At 47.9% G+C, this 16,201-nt stretch overlaps 1 protein-coding gene across 2 annotated transcripts in view; it reads left to right on the top strand.

Moving 5' to 3' along the window:
• The window catches only part of APPL2 (adaptor protein, phosphotyrosine interacting with PH domain and leucine zipper 2), a 53,017-nt gene that overhangs the window by 15,314 nt on the left and 21,502 nt on the right, over nucleotides 1–16,201 (top strand). For both annotated transcript variants that reach the window (XM_032416299.1, XM_032416298.1), the window contains exons 3-9: nucleotides 3,937–3,996; nucleotides 4,822–4,893; nucleotides 7,564–7,651; nucleotides 11,055–11,096; nucleotides 11,213–11,271; nucleotides 12,015–12,161; nucleotides 15,934–16,016. In XM_032416299.1, coding sequence (XP_032272190.1) covers nucleotides 3,937–3,996; nucleotides 4,822–4,893; nucleotides 7,564–7,651; nucleotides 11,055–11,096; nucleotides 11,213–11,271; nucleotides 12,015–12,161; nucleotides 15,934–16,016 — 551 coding nt within the window. The remainder of the gene's footprint in view (nucleotides 1–3,936; nucleotides 3,997–4,821; nucleotides 4,894–7,563; nucleotides 7,652–11,054; nucleotides 11,097–11,212; nucleotides 11,272–12,014; nucleotides 12,162–15,933; nucleotides 16,017–16,201) is intronic.

The following is a 16,201-nucleotide window of genomic DNA, read 5'->3' as shown; positions in this document are numbered from 1 at the left end:
GGTGACAGTGACAGTTGCCGGAACGCTCTGTGCCACCCCAAGATAAACAGTCCTTTGCTAAAAGCGTCGTTTTCTTTCAGGTTTGCTGACCACGGGTATTTCTGCCTTGACAGGAGCCATGGAGGTTCGATGTCACGTAGGAGATGCTGTCAGTAAACACGTCACTGGGTTATCTTTTTTAAGGATTCTTAGCAGGCATTAAATAGCATAGTGAATAGCCAAAGAGTGGTTCCAGAATGTCGCAGAAATCTGACTCGTGGAACTCGATTTAGAGTCTAAATTTTAGGCCACTTCTGTTGCTTGAACCACAGCTAGAAAAAAGTGTGGGATTTATGTTCCTATCCATGGGCCCAGCGAGACATGCCCGCTGAGTACCAGCCAGATAACAGGTTTGCACTTTAGATTGGAAATAGCATAGTGTTAAAAACGTGGCATTTAGATTTCAAGTCCAGCAGATCTGCATTGGGTCTTTGCCTTGCCAGATATTAGTTGTGCTTTTAGAAAGTTATTATCCTTTCTGAGCCTTTGTCTCCTCATTTGGTAATAGTCCCTACCTGATAGGTGCACTGTAAGGATTAAATGTGATAAAATATGAAAAGCACTTAACAGCACTGTCCGGCACTTAGAAAAGACTCGCTGAATGTTAGCGGCTGTCTGTGTTATTGCTGTTGCTAATATTTACTCTGCACCCAAGCTCCAGTTTTGCAGGCCTTGTTGCAGAGATAATTGTGTGGGCTGACCTCACAGGGTGTGGATTAATTGGCTGATGTGGGCAAAGCATTTCGTAAAACCTCTGTGTACAATAGATTAAGTGTGAGTAAATTTAAAGTTGGTCTAGTTCAAAAGATTTTTCATGGCATGTGCTCTGCACAGAAGTTCACTTTTCAGAGCAGGTGACAGGCCGTTTTGGACCTGTCATTTGTTCCCAGTGAGATCATACTGGCCGAGCAGAATCTTGCAGTCTGGAATCACACACATCTGAAAATACACAGCATTTTCACAGGGTATTTCAGGGCAAGACCTGGCAGAGTCCAGTTGTACACAGTAGTTGTGGAAAGCAGCAGTTGAATGTTGTGCCCCCTTCTTGGCTTTGTGCAGGGAGCCCAGGAGCACTCCCCCCCCCCCCCCCCCCCCCCCCCCCCCCAGCCTGGGTGCAGTCTGACGCCAGCGGCGCTCTGGCAGGTTTTCCATTATTCCCTTTGGAGCGTTTGCCACTAAGTGGTAGAGAAGAATCCAAGTAGCCCGTGCTTCTTGCTTAGTTTGAAGGCAGGGAGGGTAGTTATCATATCTGTTGACCAGTCTCTAAAGGATACAGATATGGGGCAGTAATATTTTAGATTTAGCTAAAATAAAGAATGACTTAAAAGAGTAGAAAATGAGGGCACCTGGGTGGCTCAGTTGGTTAAGCGTCTGCCTTCGGCTCAGGTCCTGATCCCAGGGTCCTGGGATCGAGACCCACATCAGGCTCCTTGCTCAGCAGGAGCCTGCTTCTGCCTCTGCCTGCAGCTCCCCCTGCTTGTGCTCTCTCTCTCAAATAAAACCTTTTTTTAAAAAAATGGAAAATGTTCCTTGAATTTGAAATATTGTAGCTTAATGGAGAGCCTCCTGGGGGTGGGTCTCTAGAGACATTTAATATCTAAAGCAGGATCAACAATTTACACCCTTGGGCTGGCTTCCTGTTTTTGTAAATAATGTTTAAATGAAGGAAGCCACACTCATTCCTTTCTGTCTTGTTTATGGCTGCTTTCATGTTCCAACAGCAGAGTGTGTAGTTGTGACAGAGACCATCTCCACAAGTAATGTCTATCTGGCCCTTAGAGGAAAAGTTTGTCAACTTCAGGCTAAAGCGTAGGCCGCCTCAGCTCTTAGCAGGACTTGGGATCTTGGAGAGTAGTGTTTAAGTGTGTGGATCTTAGAATGGGACAGATGTGGGCTCACATCCCAACCCTGCTGCTAAGTAGCTGTGTGACCTTGGGCTAGTGTCTCAGCCTTTCTGTGCTGCCTGTTTCTTCATCTGTAAACATGAGTTAATAATCAGAACCTACCTTATAGGGTTGTCAGAATTAAACGAGGTAACACATGGAATACACTTGGTGTGGCATCTGCCATGGATTAAATCCTCTCCGTGCTAGCTGCTGTTGTTAGGACGATTCTGTAGGTCTGCAAATCCCAGTCCACATGGTGCTGCCCCCAGGCAGATGCTTAAAGTAGCTTAAGCAAATCCACCCTAAACCCTCCGTTACTAACTCAGAGAAGAGGAGCGAGGGATTTTCTGATACAACAGGCTGTCAGCCCAGTGAGTGGGTCAAGACCCTTTCCCGTGCACTTTGACCTTCCAAACAGCTCTGCTGGAGATGATCGGCAGGCTGATTTCTTGGCTGATTGTTTCGTGCTGTGCATTCTTGGTATTTTATCGTACCACCCCCCTCATGGTGATGTCACCTTGTAGGGTTAGGAAGTATTTTCTCCTGACCTCTGATTCCAAGTATTGTCTTAAACCGGGAATTTAGAGGAGTCTTCTAACCTTGTTTGTGCATTCATTCATCACACATTTGTCGAGAGGCTGCTGTGTGCTGGGAGCTGCTGCACGCCCTCCCTCAGTGCGGGGCCTAGTGCTTGTGCATTTGTTCACCTGCCTTCCTCTTGGCGCCATGGCCACCAGCTCGGGTTTGTTTTGAAAGGAGTGGCACCCTGGTAGGATTCCAAAGCCAGGAACTTTTATTATATGTGCTTGTTTCAGGGTCAGTTAATGCCTGTTCCTTGGGGCCGATGAAGGAAGTCAGGGAACAGGTTGGCTAGTTGTCAGCAAAGAGGGTTGAAAAAAGTAGGATTAGGATTCTGATGGGTCTTGCAAAGGAAGACCACGATAAAGAAAACAAGCCCCTGCAGAGTTCAGGCCTTGCCCCTAAAGGGACAGCAAACCCAGGAGAATTAGAAAGTAAACGAAGGCCAGGGCCGGCCGGTGCCCTCCCCTCCTCCCCAGTCAGACCCTGTGGCTCTGCCCCTCTGTTGGGAGTGAGTCCTGAATCTGAAGAGAAGTTTTCACTGAGCTTTAGAAACGAAGACACGTGTTCTAGGCAGAGGGCATCAATTGTCGGAGGCTTGTGGTGGAAAACTGCCCCACAGCCAGAGATTAGAGGGATAAACCAGAGAAGAGGAAGATGAACAATATGGGCCAGTGAAAGTGGCATGAAACGGGCCTCCCAGGACAGTGCAGCTATGCTTCTTGTTCCCATCCAGCAGGACCGACCTAGCCCTCTTGGGTTTGCTGGATCTGATCATGTCACAGTGCTGCAGAAACTCCCGTTGCCCTTAGTCTAAATGTGGACCGTGGAGGCTTGCATGCCCTCACTCTGTCCGCTCGGCCAGCCTCGTCTCACCTGCACACCTGCACCCCTTGCTCCGGCTACACTTGTCGCTCTTCAGACAGTCTGTGCTGCTTCCCACATGCTGGTCCCTCCTTCTGGAAAGCTGGTTCCCATGGCTAACTCCTAGTCTGTCTGCAGGGGTCCACTTAGAACCATTCTTCCTTAGAGACCATCTGCGTCCTCCTGCTAGAGCCTCCTAACACGTCCATGCTTTCCTTTGCGGTTCTCGTCATGCTTGTAACTATTTTTTGCTGTCTGCTTCCCAGTGAATTGTGTGAGGACAGGGTCGGAGTCTTTGTTGGATGTTGGGTACAGCATAATTGCTCACTACATTTTTGTACTGACTGACTAGGAGGAACAGTAATTTGTAAATGGTGGGGGGAGAAAAGCAAGCTTTAACGTTTTTAATTTGTTTTGGTCTTGTTTTCCAAATAATTCCTGAGCAAACTATTATTTTACAGACACAACACATACTTTTTTTAAGGGATTCTCTGAGGTGACTTTTTTTTTTTTTGGTGACTTTACATGTGTTGGACATATCTTACCTGCTTTTCTCTTCTCCCTGCAGAATGAGATGTGCCTGGCCACTCAGCAGCTTTCTAAGCAACTGCTAGCATATGAAAAACAGGTAACTGGGTATTTATGTGGCATGTGATGCTATGCTCGGGACTCTCGTAAATGGAGTTCTTTTAAGGAATTCCCCAAGGGGGGCGCCTGGGTGGCTCAGTCGTTAAGCATCTGCCTTCAGCTTGGGTCATGATGCTGGGGTCCTGGGATCGAGCCCCGCATTGGGCTCCCTGCTCTGCAGGAAGCCTGCTTCTCCCTCTCCCACTCCCCCTGCTTGTGTTCCCTCTCTTACTGTCTCTCTCTCTCTGTCAAATAAATAAATAAAAATCTTAAAAAAAAAAAAAAAAAAAAGGAATTCTCCAAGGGCATCCTTGAGAGACTTTGATTTCCTTCTTTCTTTTTGTCCATGGTCCACTCCTGTTTTTGTTTTTTGTTTTTTGGTGGAGTTTTTTTGTTTTTTGGGGTTTTTTTTGTCTTGCCTTTTCCTTTCCCCTGATAAATTCTAACTGGTGATTATCCCAAAGTCTTTATGATGTATTCTAATTAGCCTACAGAAGTCACCCACTGCCTTGAGGGTTCATGGTCTGAGGGGCTACAAATGAATCAAATTCCGGGAAATAACCCAGTTCCAGGAAATAAACTCAAAGATGCCGTTATGTCCAGACAGAAGAAGGGTGATGGCCACCAAAGGAATAGCCCGGGAGGGGCAACTGAGTGCGTCGCTGGGGCAGGAAGTGGCGAGCGCACTCGTTTTCTGCAGATAGACACCGTGACGCGATTGCGCCCGGGAGCAGAGTGGGAGCTGGCTGGAGGGCGCTGGGATGTGGGTGAGGCAGCGCTGACTCTCCAGGCGTTAACACCTGGGTCTTTTATTCTCTGGTCTTAGAATTTTGCTCTTGGCAAAGGCGACGAAGAAGTAATTTCTACACTCCACTATTTTTCCAAAGTGGTAGATGAGGTAAGATCGAAACACGGCAAAATTTTATTTGATTCTTTCTTGAACTTTCTTTCATCTTTGTGTTGGCCCACTTTCCATTGTATGTATCTACTCAAATATTTAAGAAGATATCTCAACTTGTTGCTCTTCCAAGGCTCATTTCACAAGACAGGTTGTATGCGATTATGTTTGTTTCTGGTTTGAGGAGAAAGGCTTTGTTATACATGAATAATGGACCAAGAGAAAGATTTCTGAGAATTCAGTTTCCCAAGAAGGGTGTATTGGTTTCTCCAGCTGCTTGTAACAAATTACAAGTAGGTGGCTTAAAACAATAGACACTTATTTGTTCCCAGTTCTGGAGGCCAAAAGTATGAAATCAAGTTGTTGGCAAGCTCCCTCTAGAGGCCTGAGGGGGAAACCTTCTTGGCCTCTTCCGGCTTCTGGTGGCCCTGGGCGTCCCTTGGCATGTGGCTGCATCCCTCCAGTCTCTGCCTGTGCCTTCCCATGGCCTCCTCCCCACCCCACTTCACCCCTTCCATCTGTGTCTTCTCTTCTTATAGGGACACTTATCATTGGATTAGGGCCTACCTGGATAACTCAGGATGATCTCATTTCGAGGTCCTTCATTACATCTGTAAAGACCTTGTTTCTAAATACTCACATGTTCTGGATGGACATTTCTTTGGGGGAGGAAGAGGATGGGCACGATTCCCCCGCCACAAAGGGTTTCGTACAACTGTTCTTGTAGCTGTATTGTATAATACATTTGGAACATTTGTGAAAAACAGGTATTGTTATAAGAGAAGTACATAAATCCTATTTGTAATAAACACCCCAGCTCAGAGGCTACTGGTGCTGAGCAGAACCCTCTACAGAATTAGGTCGGTATGAAATGGGTATTTCACCTTTCAAGGAGCTTGCAGTACTTACAGTAGAAAATTATGATAAAGAAGAAGCGAAAAAGAACATGCAGGTGCCATTTAACTGTTCAGTCGCTGATGTAAAGGAGATACTGTCTTCAGTTTATAAAATGAGAAACTAACATTCATATAAAATTGTACTGATTGCATTGTCATTCATTCAACAAACCAACCCAGCAAGTTGATATTCATTCAGCAAACACGTATTGACCACCTACTGTGGGGTAGGTGCTGTTCTAGGCACTGGGGATATAACAGAGAACTCGTCATCCAGTTCTTTGGAGCTTCATCCTTTCTCCCACGACTCGGACTCTCTTCAAAATGAATGTTTAAAATGGGTGGATATCTTTTCCAGATAGGAGGAGCATGAATGGAAAAAAGTAATTTTTTTGGAAGTGAGGAGATGAATGTTTCCTAATTAACCATGAATAAGGAGCCCAGGGGGAGAAGCAGCGGGCTGCACTACCTGAAGTCAGGTCTTTTCTTGACCAGAGCCAGTTGCTAAGGAAATGTGGTCAGTCCTCAAACCCCCAGAACCTATATTTCCAGTTTAAGATACTTACAACCCTACTTTCATGGGCAGGAATGATGATTCTTTTGGTGGGGAGTGAATCATTCCCAAAGGCTGGAAGGCTGGGAATGTGATTTTATAGGTGGTATCCTGGCCTCCCGGAAGCTTGGCCCCATCAGGGGTTCTCAAACAAGCCTCTTGGTGTGGAGATCTACGCGCGTGAAAGCGAAACTTTGCCGAATGCACAGATTGGTGGGTGATTTCCCTTTGTTCACCAACCAGGAATCCCAGAACATCTTCAGTAATATCTGTGTTCGTTGCTGATGTCTAGACCACCAAACATTTGAAGTTTGGGCAACTCTGTGAGCATAAAAGACTCTGTATCCAACACGGTGTAGTAGGAAAAGCCTGGAGTTCAGATATAGTAGCCCAGGATGAAAATCCCAGCCATTCCACCTCTTTGCTGTTTGGATTTGGAGAGTTGTTTGCCTACCTGTTACGTGGGTATAATAAAGAAGACCGGACTCTCAGAGTGGGTGAGAACCAAGTGATATAAAGCATGTAACTCTGGCATGCAAAAAGGACTCAAAAATGGTAGTGCTGAGGGGGGATGACTTATTTCTTTTGCACCATTTACAACAGGATTTAGGAAGGCCTTGACAAGGTGGAAGGAGAGAAAGAATCAAAATAAAATTACTTGGTGAGGAGGATCACATGTGAATACAGTCAGCTTGCTCTTTGAAAGAACGGAGGCCTGGGATCTGAGGTTTCAGTGGGGAGCCTTCTTTCTGCAGAGTAATTCCCAGGCCACAGCTGCTGTGGTTGTCGGGTTAATGGGTTCCCAGCAGGCCAGTCTTTCAAGTGTGACTTTGGCTGTTCTGAGAAGGAGAGAACTTACGGTGGCCTGGTAAAGTGTGACCCGAGGTGAGTGCTCCCAGTGAGCCGTGTTCGTTGCGTGCACATGAACGTGACGTTTCCTCCTCCAGCTGGTGTGGCTCAGCCTGGGAACGTAGTACGTAGACCGTAGCCATGGGTTTGGAGACCCCTTTAGCAAACCTGAGGCCAGCTCAGAACCGCGCATTCAGTTTTAGAACCTCTAGGCCTATATCATTTTAGCTTTATGAAGGGTTGTTTATTTGCTAAGGAAGTGTACCAGAACTCTTGAACCACACAGAAGTGTTCAGTGTGATCCTGTGCGGAAGTCAGTGTCCGTTACAGTGGGTATAATTTTTTTTCAGTAAGATTTCTCTCTTTTTTCAGCTTAATGTTCTCCATACCGAGCTGGCTAAACAGTTGGCAGACACGATGGTTCTACCTATTATACAGTTTCGAGAAAAGGATCTCACAGGTAAAGTTACTGAGTTCAGTGCCCATTACCTTCAAAATATCAATTCATTCCACAATCGTTCTGACTGTACTAATTTCTTTAAATATGTGCATCATTGAGAAATGCCCTTCTTTTTCTGAGCACTTCAGTTTAGCTAACTTCCACTGAATCTCCACTATGTTCTTGGCTCGCCTAAAGGAGGTTACAGGCTAATGAGAAAACTGACTTGGAAACAGACAGTCATAACATCATGTGTTAAGGGCAACAGGACAGAGAGGTACAAGACAGCACACAGAAAGGTGTGATTACCTTTTTGACGTTAGGGTACCAGGGAGGGCTTCCTGGAGAAGGTGATCTCTGTGCTGGGTTTTGAGAGATGAGTAAGTGTTTACCAAGGAGACAACGATGGCAAGGTTTATATTACTGGTTCAGAGCATTTGTAAAGACATGCTGTTTTGGGGGAGCCATGAATGCTTTGGAATGTAAAGTGGGTGCCTTAGAGAGGGACGGAGGGGTGGGGACCATGCTTTACCTGTACTAGACCCTGGGCTGCAGCCGTGAACAAGGCAGACGAGCTCCCTGGTCTCCGGGAGCTCACATTTTAGTGGGTGGGCAGATCTGGGACTGGTTCAGAGAGCGTGGTTGCCCTTTTGGACTAATTTTGGTTCTTCAGCCAAAAACCAAAGCAAAATTTTATTTTATTTTATTTATTTTTTTTTTTTAAAGATTTTATTTATTTATTTGAGACAGAGAGAATGAGAGAGAGAGAGAGAGCACATGAGAGGGGGGAGGGTCAGAGGGAGAAGCAGGCTCCCTGCCGAGCAGGGAGCCCGATGCGGGACTCGATCCAGGGACTCCAGGATCATGACCTGAGCCGAAGGCAGTTGCTTAACCAACTGAGCCCCCCAGGCGCCCCCAAAGCAAAATTTTAGAGTAATTTTATATCTCTTGGAAATCAAGGTAGTCAAAAAATGAATAAAAAAGAACCAAAATTCATGAAAAAAATAGTTGATATTACAAAAGGGAACCCAGACTTTCTAGTCTTTTTGTTCTTTATATCATCAAAAATATTAATTGCTTAGAGATTAAAGAATTGTATTTTCTGGAACACTGATGTAAAAAATTGCTGGCTAAAAAAGTCTAAACTGAGTACTAAGAGATCTGTTCAGGATATTACTTCCTCTTCAGGGGGACCTGGGTGGCTCAGTCAGTTAAGCTGCTGCCTTCGGCTCAGGTCATGATCCCAGGGTCCTGGGATCAAGCCCCTCCTCCAGGCTCCCTGCTCAGCCGGGAGTCAGCTTCTCCCTCTGCCTCTTCCCCCCCCCCCCCCCCCCCCCAACCTTGCTCCCCCCCTCCCAAATAAATAAAATCTTAAAAAAATATGTATATATATATAACACCTTAAAATGTAAAATTTATTCAGGCAGAAAAGATGCAGTACATCTTAAAGACCATGTTCTTTCTCCCCCTCACTTGGAGATTCCCGGTGATCATGTCGCCTGAGGCTTTAGGGAGTGGGGTAGACCTGGCATCAACATTTGCCAAGGGCGGTTTACACAGCACTGAAACCTGACAAAGAACAATAAATGAAATGTCAGCTTGTGTAAGGAGAAACCTTGCTTGAGCAGGGTTTTTAGTGGTTTTGAGTGTTGCTCATCTATAATTGCATGTAAATCCCAAACCTGCCTGTAGTCCTGTGCTGATTATCCAGTATGAACTGAGAGTCTGGGTGCATTTTTTCATAAAGATTTTCTCTAAATAAAATCATAGAAATGTGTGGGGATTTCATTTTAAAAATAAAGTCCAAGTCTTTTAGACAGAAAATAATCACCCCTCCCCCCGCAAGACCTACATTGTCAGATTTGTGTCTTTCAGCTTTGTGATGGGAGGCAGCCGGGGGCAGAGGGTGCCGGCATTGGTAATGACTGGGCCTTCATCATCCTGAACGGCTCAAGTGTGGATTAGTAGTATTTGCCCAGGATGGTGATTTTTTTTTTTTTAAGAGAATAAATCTATGTGGTAGTAGTAAAAAGAGAACCCTCTTAGGTATCTATGGAAACAGTGAATCAAAGTAACCTCCTCTGACCACACCAACACGCAAGTTTGAAGGGTTTGGCCTGGGTCATACTTGAGTCAGCCTGAGAACCAGGTTAGAATCTGGCCTCCCCTCTGCTGTGATGGCTTTTATCTGACATTTTGCTGTCTTTTTCATTTATGCATCAATACAAGTACATATCTGAATGAAGAGAACACAAAAGCTAGTAGGGAAGTTATTTGACCTGGAAAGTGTAAAACCCTGAAAGTGCTCCAACAGGAAGTAAAAGGGAGAGGGGAAGAAAGGGAAAGGCAGGCCCACAGAGGCAGAAAGCAACCGACACCAAAAAGAGTAAGAATAACGGGAAGAGAGATTGAAAAGCTGGAGGCAGTTTTGAGGCAAACTGAAAAAGACATAAAAGGTATGAAAATGCTTTCCTTTGTTTGATGAAGCAAAACTGGATTGTGGTAGAGTAGTAGAAAGTATCGCTTTCTTTTAGATGTCTCTGTGTTTTTGTGTTTTTTTGTTTTTTGTTTTTAATTTTATTTATTTATTTGACAGAAAGAGAGCACAAGTAGGCAGAGAGGCAGGCAGAGGAAGAAGGAGAAGCAGGCTCCCTGCTGAATAGGGAACCCAATGTGGGGCTTGATCCCAGGACCCCAGGATCATGACCTGAGCTGAAGGCAGATGCTTAACAACTGAGCCACCTAGGCGCCCCTGTTTTTAAGTTTTTAACCTTGGACAGCCATCACCCTTGTTGACCTTGTCGTTTTTTTGGTCTTGACTTTGTTACACCTCTTGGTGCATGAGGAGTGTGGCATCCACAGGGGGTAATAGTGGTGTTTGTTGGCTTGTCGCAGGTACCATATGCTAGGTGGCTTCAGACTTTTTCATTAAAACAAGCATCCCATATTCCTTTGTTAGTGGTGGCTTTGCCAGATGTTAAAATGGCCAGCAACAGGGCACTCCTAGGTTCTAGGTATGGTCCGGGTATTGTGAGGAAAGAGGTATTAAAACACTCTTTTGGGGGGCCAAAGAATTTCCAGGTCTCCAGTGTATACTGCAGGGCTCCATGAAGAGTACCTGGCCACCACACACTCCAGCCCACATCCCCCAAGTGCCCTCTGCTTCATGGACTCCCAAATGCTGTCTGTAAGGAATGGCCTGAAGGGCAGTCAGGGTCCCAAGTTTGGGATGGAGCTGAAGCCACAAAGTCCAGTCAGACCAGGCAGGAGGCCAGAGCCCTGTGAGGGCAGAGACCCTGAGGAGGTGCTCACAGAGCCTTCCTCCTTCCACACAGAGACTTTTCTTTTCTTGGGGAAGCACAGAGCTCTGGGTTGGTGTATTTTATTTTTCTTTGCTCTAAGATGTTTGTTTTCTCTTGTTCAGAGGTTAGCACTTTAAAGGATCTTTTTGGACTCGCCAGTAATGGTAGGCATCCTTTCCATTCTTGGCGCATGGGTTTAGTATGCATGTGGCTGGAGATGCTGAATGAATGTTCTTGCCTTTCAACCCATCTGGGAGCTAAAATGCCTCTTTATTTTTAGAGCATGACCTCTCAATGGCAAAATATAGCAGGCTTCCTAAAAAAAAGGAGAACGAGAAGGTAAGAATGCCTACCTGACTTGTTATTTTTCACCTCGTTTACTTAAGCTCCTTTTCTATGTTCCTGCTCTGAATTCGTGGCATTGAGGGTAACTTGATGAATTCTTTTTCTTCTTTCCTATACACAGATTTTTAATTACTTATTCTGAATCTCATAAGTAGACTTCTACCTCCCTATTGTAGCTTTTCAAACTGGTTTATTAAACACCAACTTGGAACCATTGTATAATTACATTAGCACAATGATTTCAACTCAAGCTTGGTACCTCGTGCTTGTCTGCCTCATACGTATTCAGGTCACTTGAATTTCTTGTCCTGGGTGTTGACTCTGCTTCTTTCACTCATGCTTTTTTGCTACTGTAGACGATATTGACTATTTTAATGCATCTAAATTCCTACTTCTGTTGCATGATTTCCTTGAGCTAAATTATTTCCTTGGAATACAATCTTATGAGTGAACTAAAATGTTTGTGGCTTTCAGTGCATGCTACCATATTGTTCTCCTAAGGGATCTGAGAGTAATTGGCTTCACCCCAGGGCAGCCCCACAAGCACAGAGATGCTAATACTTTGGTATTTTTAATTGGGAGTTTTTAAAACATAAGGTGGAACCTTATCTGAGTTTTATTGTATTGGTTGCAGAAATGGGTCTCGTGAGTAAATGCACACTGTTGAAGCTTCATGCTCTTACAGAATTGCCACGTCCATCAGACAGCCTGACGTTTTCCTCCCGCCTCTTACCCAGGTGAAGACAGATGTCGTGAAAGAGGTGGCGGCCGCACGGCGGAAACAGCACCTCTCTTCCCTTCAGTACTACTGCGCCCTCAACGCGCTGCAGTACAGGAAGCGTGTGGCCATGATGGAGCCCATGATAGGCTTTGCCCACGGACAGGTAGGCCGTGCCCTTCCCCTAAGGGCTAAGACCTGAGCCAGCTGGGGAGAACAGCTTGGCATTCCTGCTGAGCTAGCCTCTAAGAGAAACCAAAGCATCATCAGAGAAAGAAACACGAATGCACCACCTCCCTGGAACCTTCCTTAGACTCAGCACATGGAGAGCTTCCGGGTGGGCTGGCTGATCGTTAGCTGGACTTGTCAGGCTGTACGTGCAGACGGTGACCGCCTCGGTCCCAAGCCTCCCATGGGGAAGGGCTGGTGTGGCCCTTTGCCTCTGAGCCAAGTGAGAGCCAGGCCTGGTCTGATGTTCTGAGAAGCAGCTGACTGCTCAGGTTGGTGGAGCTGGGCCTACAGCTCAGGACCCCCGCACGGTCCCATGCTGCTCTGGGTGGTGAGGGTCACCCTCAGCTGCGCTGTTCTCCTTGCTGAGGTCATGGCTGGCACCTTGGCATCCGGGGCGTGGCGAAACACTGCCATGGTTTGCTCAAGTCTCTGTCCAGGATGTAGGTGACTTCTTCCCCCAGTTAGTGGTCTCCTGACACCCGTCTGTCAGGAGGCTCCAGTGGCAGGGCGGGGCCCTGGCCCAGCAGCACCAGCCTGGCAGGGACAGGAGTGAGTGTGCATATGGGGTGAATGCCCCCCGTCCCTGCCGTGCTCTAGCCCCACTTACACGGACTCTAGCACCTCACCCCGCGTGCAGGAGACACACCCAGGAATCTTCTCTCAGCTGACGACAATCTGGGAACAGAAGGGGATGTCAGGAAGCAGAATGTTGAGAAGAAAAAAAGTCAGCAACTTTTTAAAACTCCACGTGTGTGAGCATCTATTCTTTTTTAACACATGTTAAAAAATACATATATTTCAAAAAACACAACATCAGTAGCATTCAGGGGAAAGGGGAACAAGAGAGGATCTTTAGGCGTTCAAGCTCAGCGATCTGTCTTCTTAATGTGGTTGTGACATTGAATGATGAGGTAACTCAAGTCGGCTGATGCCTTCAGGGGTGATATTTAAGTAGAGCGCTAGAATCTGTCTGTGTCATCTGCGTAAAGCTGGGTTGAACCCACAGCTAGCCCTGTCCAGCCGCGGGCTCCGGTCCCGCAGCAGACCTCTGGCAGCGTCCAGCTTCCTCATGGTGGGCGCTGATACCCGCCTCTCTCCTCCCTTAGTTATGCACCTCTGCCCGGCGGAGGGCCTGGCCGTGCTGGAGATCGTCGGTCTTGCCTTTGCTCTCTAATAACGCCTCCTGTCCCGTCTGTCCTCCCTGGACTGACAGTCTGGGCCTGTGGAGCAGGAGTCCCCGCTCTTTAGAGGCCCAGGGTCAGAGGGGGGCCTGGACTGAGCCTCAGAAAGATGAGCAGCTGTAGGCTGAGCAGGTGGTGGTTGGGGCACCTGGTTAGTTAGGGAGGGGCCTCACAGGTGTAACGGATGGGCTTGTTCCTGGCTGCTTTCACTCTGTTCCACCTGAAGTATCACACCGGCTTCTCTTGGCCTGCACTTTCTAAGTGAAGGCTGCCCCAGGGAGAGGGGGCCCGGCTGCAGGAGCACCCCCCGCACCCCCGGGCCTGGCGACATGGAGAAGAGCCGCACACTGTCATGTCATCGTTGGGTGGCCGAAGCAGCATTTTTGAGGACTGAGGATGGCATGTTTCACTTTTCATGTGGAAAGTACCCAGATTTCAAGACACAAGACCAAATAGTCCCTCCCCCTGCAGACTTCACATCCTGCCAAGAACTATAGCTCCTTCACTTAACACCAGTTGTTGTCTAAACCCATGAATCCTTTGGATGATTCCGAAGCATTCGCTCTCCGTCTGCCTCATCAGCCCTTTTAAATCAGCATTGACTAAGCGTCTACCTTTGTTAGCTGATGGCCGTCTGACCACTGTACTTCTTGCAGCTCACGAAGGCGTGAGAATCTGGGTCTTTGGATGATGTGGCCCTGAATCAGGCTTCTCGGCACCACCCACTTAGGTGCAAGCTGTTTGACTTCATTTCTGCCTCCCCTGGCCATTGCTAAACAGGCCCTTGCACTGAAATCACGATTCAGTCGTCATGCCTGAAACAGAGATTATGCAAGCTGTGTACAGGTTTACGAGATCACAGAAATCAAGTCCAGGGTAGTATTCACAGGGTAGATCTGATGGAAGGTGGCTGGAGAAGCCAGGATCTCATCCCTCCCTTCCATTCCTTCAGATCAGACTCCTTGAGGGATTGCAGGAGCCCCCCCCCCCCCCAGGAACTTGCAGAATAGCAGGGGAGCTAAGACATGGAATTTGGAGTATAAATTCCAAGGAGTTCAGGGAGGGGAAGGAGAGGAAAGCCACTGGGAGGCTGTGTCCTTAGAAATGCAGAAGCCTCCTTGAACAGACTTTGATATTTGAGGTTTCGGAGATTCAGAATGCCATTTACTGTTTTGATCTCTGTATGATTAAAAGATCACGGGGCCAGAGCAGCTCCCTGCATGATTACCGTGCATTAGGATAATCGTGATCATCCTCTGTTTTTATCCTGTGAAAACTAAGGGCATGGGAGTGCATACTTCCCCAGGATGTGAGCATGACAACACGTGCCAGCCTCATTGGGGTGCGCCGTCAAGTTCTGTGCCCACCACACAGGGCAGGGGCCGCTTCCAAATCAGACACATGAGCTGGCATAGAGTGTGAGAAAATACCCACGTCCAAAGCTGAGCATTTTCTCCCTTTTCTCATGGCTCGGGCTTGCAGCTCTTAGCTCTCTGTGATCAGGCATGTAAGATGGAGCAGTTCAAACCCAGTATTCAGATTTTTTAAAGCCTTGGCCATGGAAAGAAATGGAGACTTGAGCTTTGGGGCCGGATGCTTACAGATGTCAGTAATGCACAGAGGTGGCCACTCTTCCCCTTACCCCTGCCCTTCAGGGTTTGTGAGGCAACCCCGACTTCCTGGGAAGTGAATACCCCGGAGTCACAGGAAGTAAGGACTTCCTTCTGTCCCTTCCCCAAAAGCCAGCAATTGAAGTTTTATTTTCAAAGGAGACGGAGCCCTCCTGGGGCCACCCTCCCCTGGGCGGAGGGAGCCCACATCCCAGAACGTTGGAGGTCGGAAGGGAGCTCACCTGTCTGAGCACCTTTTCAGGCCCAGAACTCTGCTGCCTCCACACCCACAGTCCCCTCTGGGTTGACGTCAGGGTTGGAAGAGCCTCGTAAGGGTCTTTAACCCAGTTTCCCCTGGGCAGTGTCCCAGCCGTAGCCTCTGTCCAGCTCGTGTTCTGAGCCACGCGCGGCTCGCTGACGGGGGTCACCGCGGCCTTCGGGGTTTGCTCCTCCTCCCCGTCCGGTTCTGGCCGGCGTTGCGCAGGGCAGGTGTCACACGCCGATGGAGCCCCTGGAGAGCAAAGGTGGAGACCTGCTCCTTGCCCCTCAGAAGTTTTCTATCTAGAATTCACAGAGGAAAAGAGCTGATGACGGGACCATCAGAGAGAATTGTCAGTAACTGCCGACGCGCCTGGTCTGGTATGTGCCAAGCAGTGAACTCACATTATCCCTGATGTTTCCGTCCGGCCTGTCAGTAGGAGAGCTCGGTCCCAGCGCCCCCATTCTGCAGCGCACTGGGGGCTCTGGGAGGAACTCGCTGGCGGGGGGGGCTCCGCAGGGGCGCAGGAGCGCTGCGAGCACGCGGTGGGGCCGGCCAGCCAGGGTCACCGCCCCCGCGCTGTCAGTCCCGCGCGGGATGTGCTCACTGATCACCTTTCCCAGATGACCTTCAGAACATCACCATTCTGTCTTTCAGATTAACTTTTTTAAGAAGGGAGCAGAGATGTTTTCCCAAAATATGAACAGCTTTTTATCCTCGGTTGCGGACATGGTCCAAAGGTAAGGCTGCACTCCACTCTGGGTCCTGGGGGCCTTTGCCTTTCCTGCTGAATCCACCCCTCTGGGAGGTGGGGGCGCCCCACGGAGCCCCACCACCGTGGGAACTCTGGGCAGTGGGCCCCTTCTTAGCTGCCGGTATTCAGGAATACTGAGGCTGGAAAGTAATGCCTTCTGGCGTTCCCCCC

The sequence above is a fragment of the Phoca vitulina genome, unplaced genomic scaffold (assembly GCF_004348235.1).
Source record: "Phoca vitulina isolate PV1807 unplaced genomic scaffold, GSC_HSeal_1.0 scaffold19, whole genome shotgun sequence".
NCBI lineage: Eukaryota > Metazoa > Chordata > Mammalia > Carnivora > Phocidae > Phoca > Phoca vitulina.
Note: the sequence above shows the minus strand (reverse complement) of the source record. Positions and strands in the feature narration are given on the sequence as shown.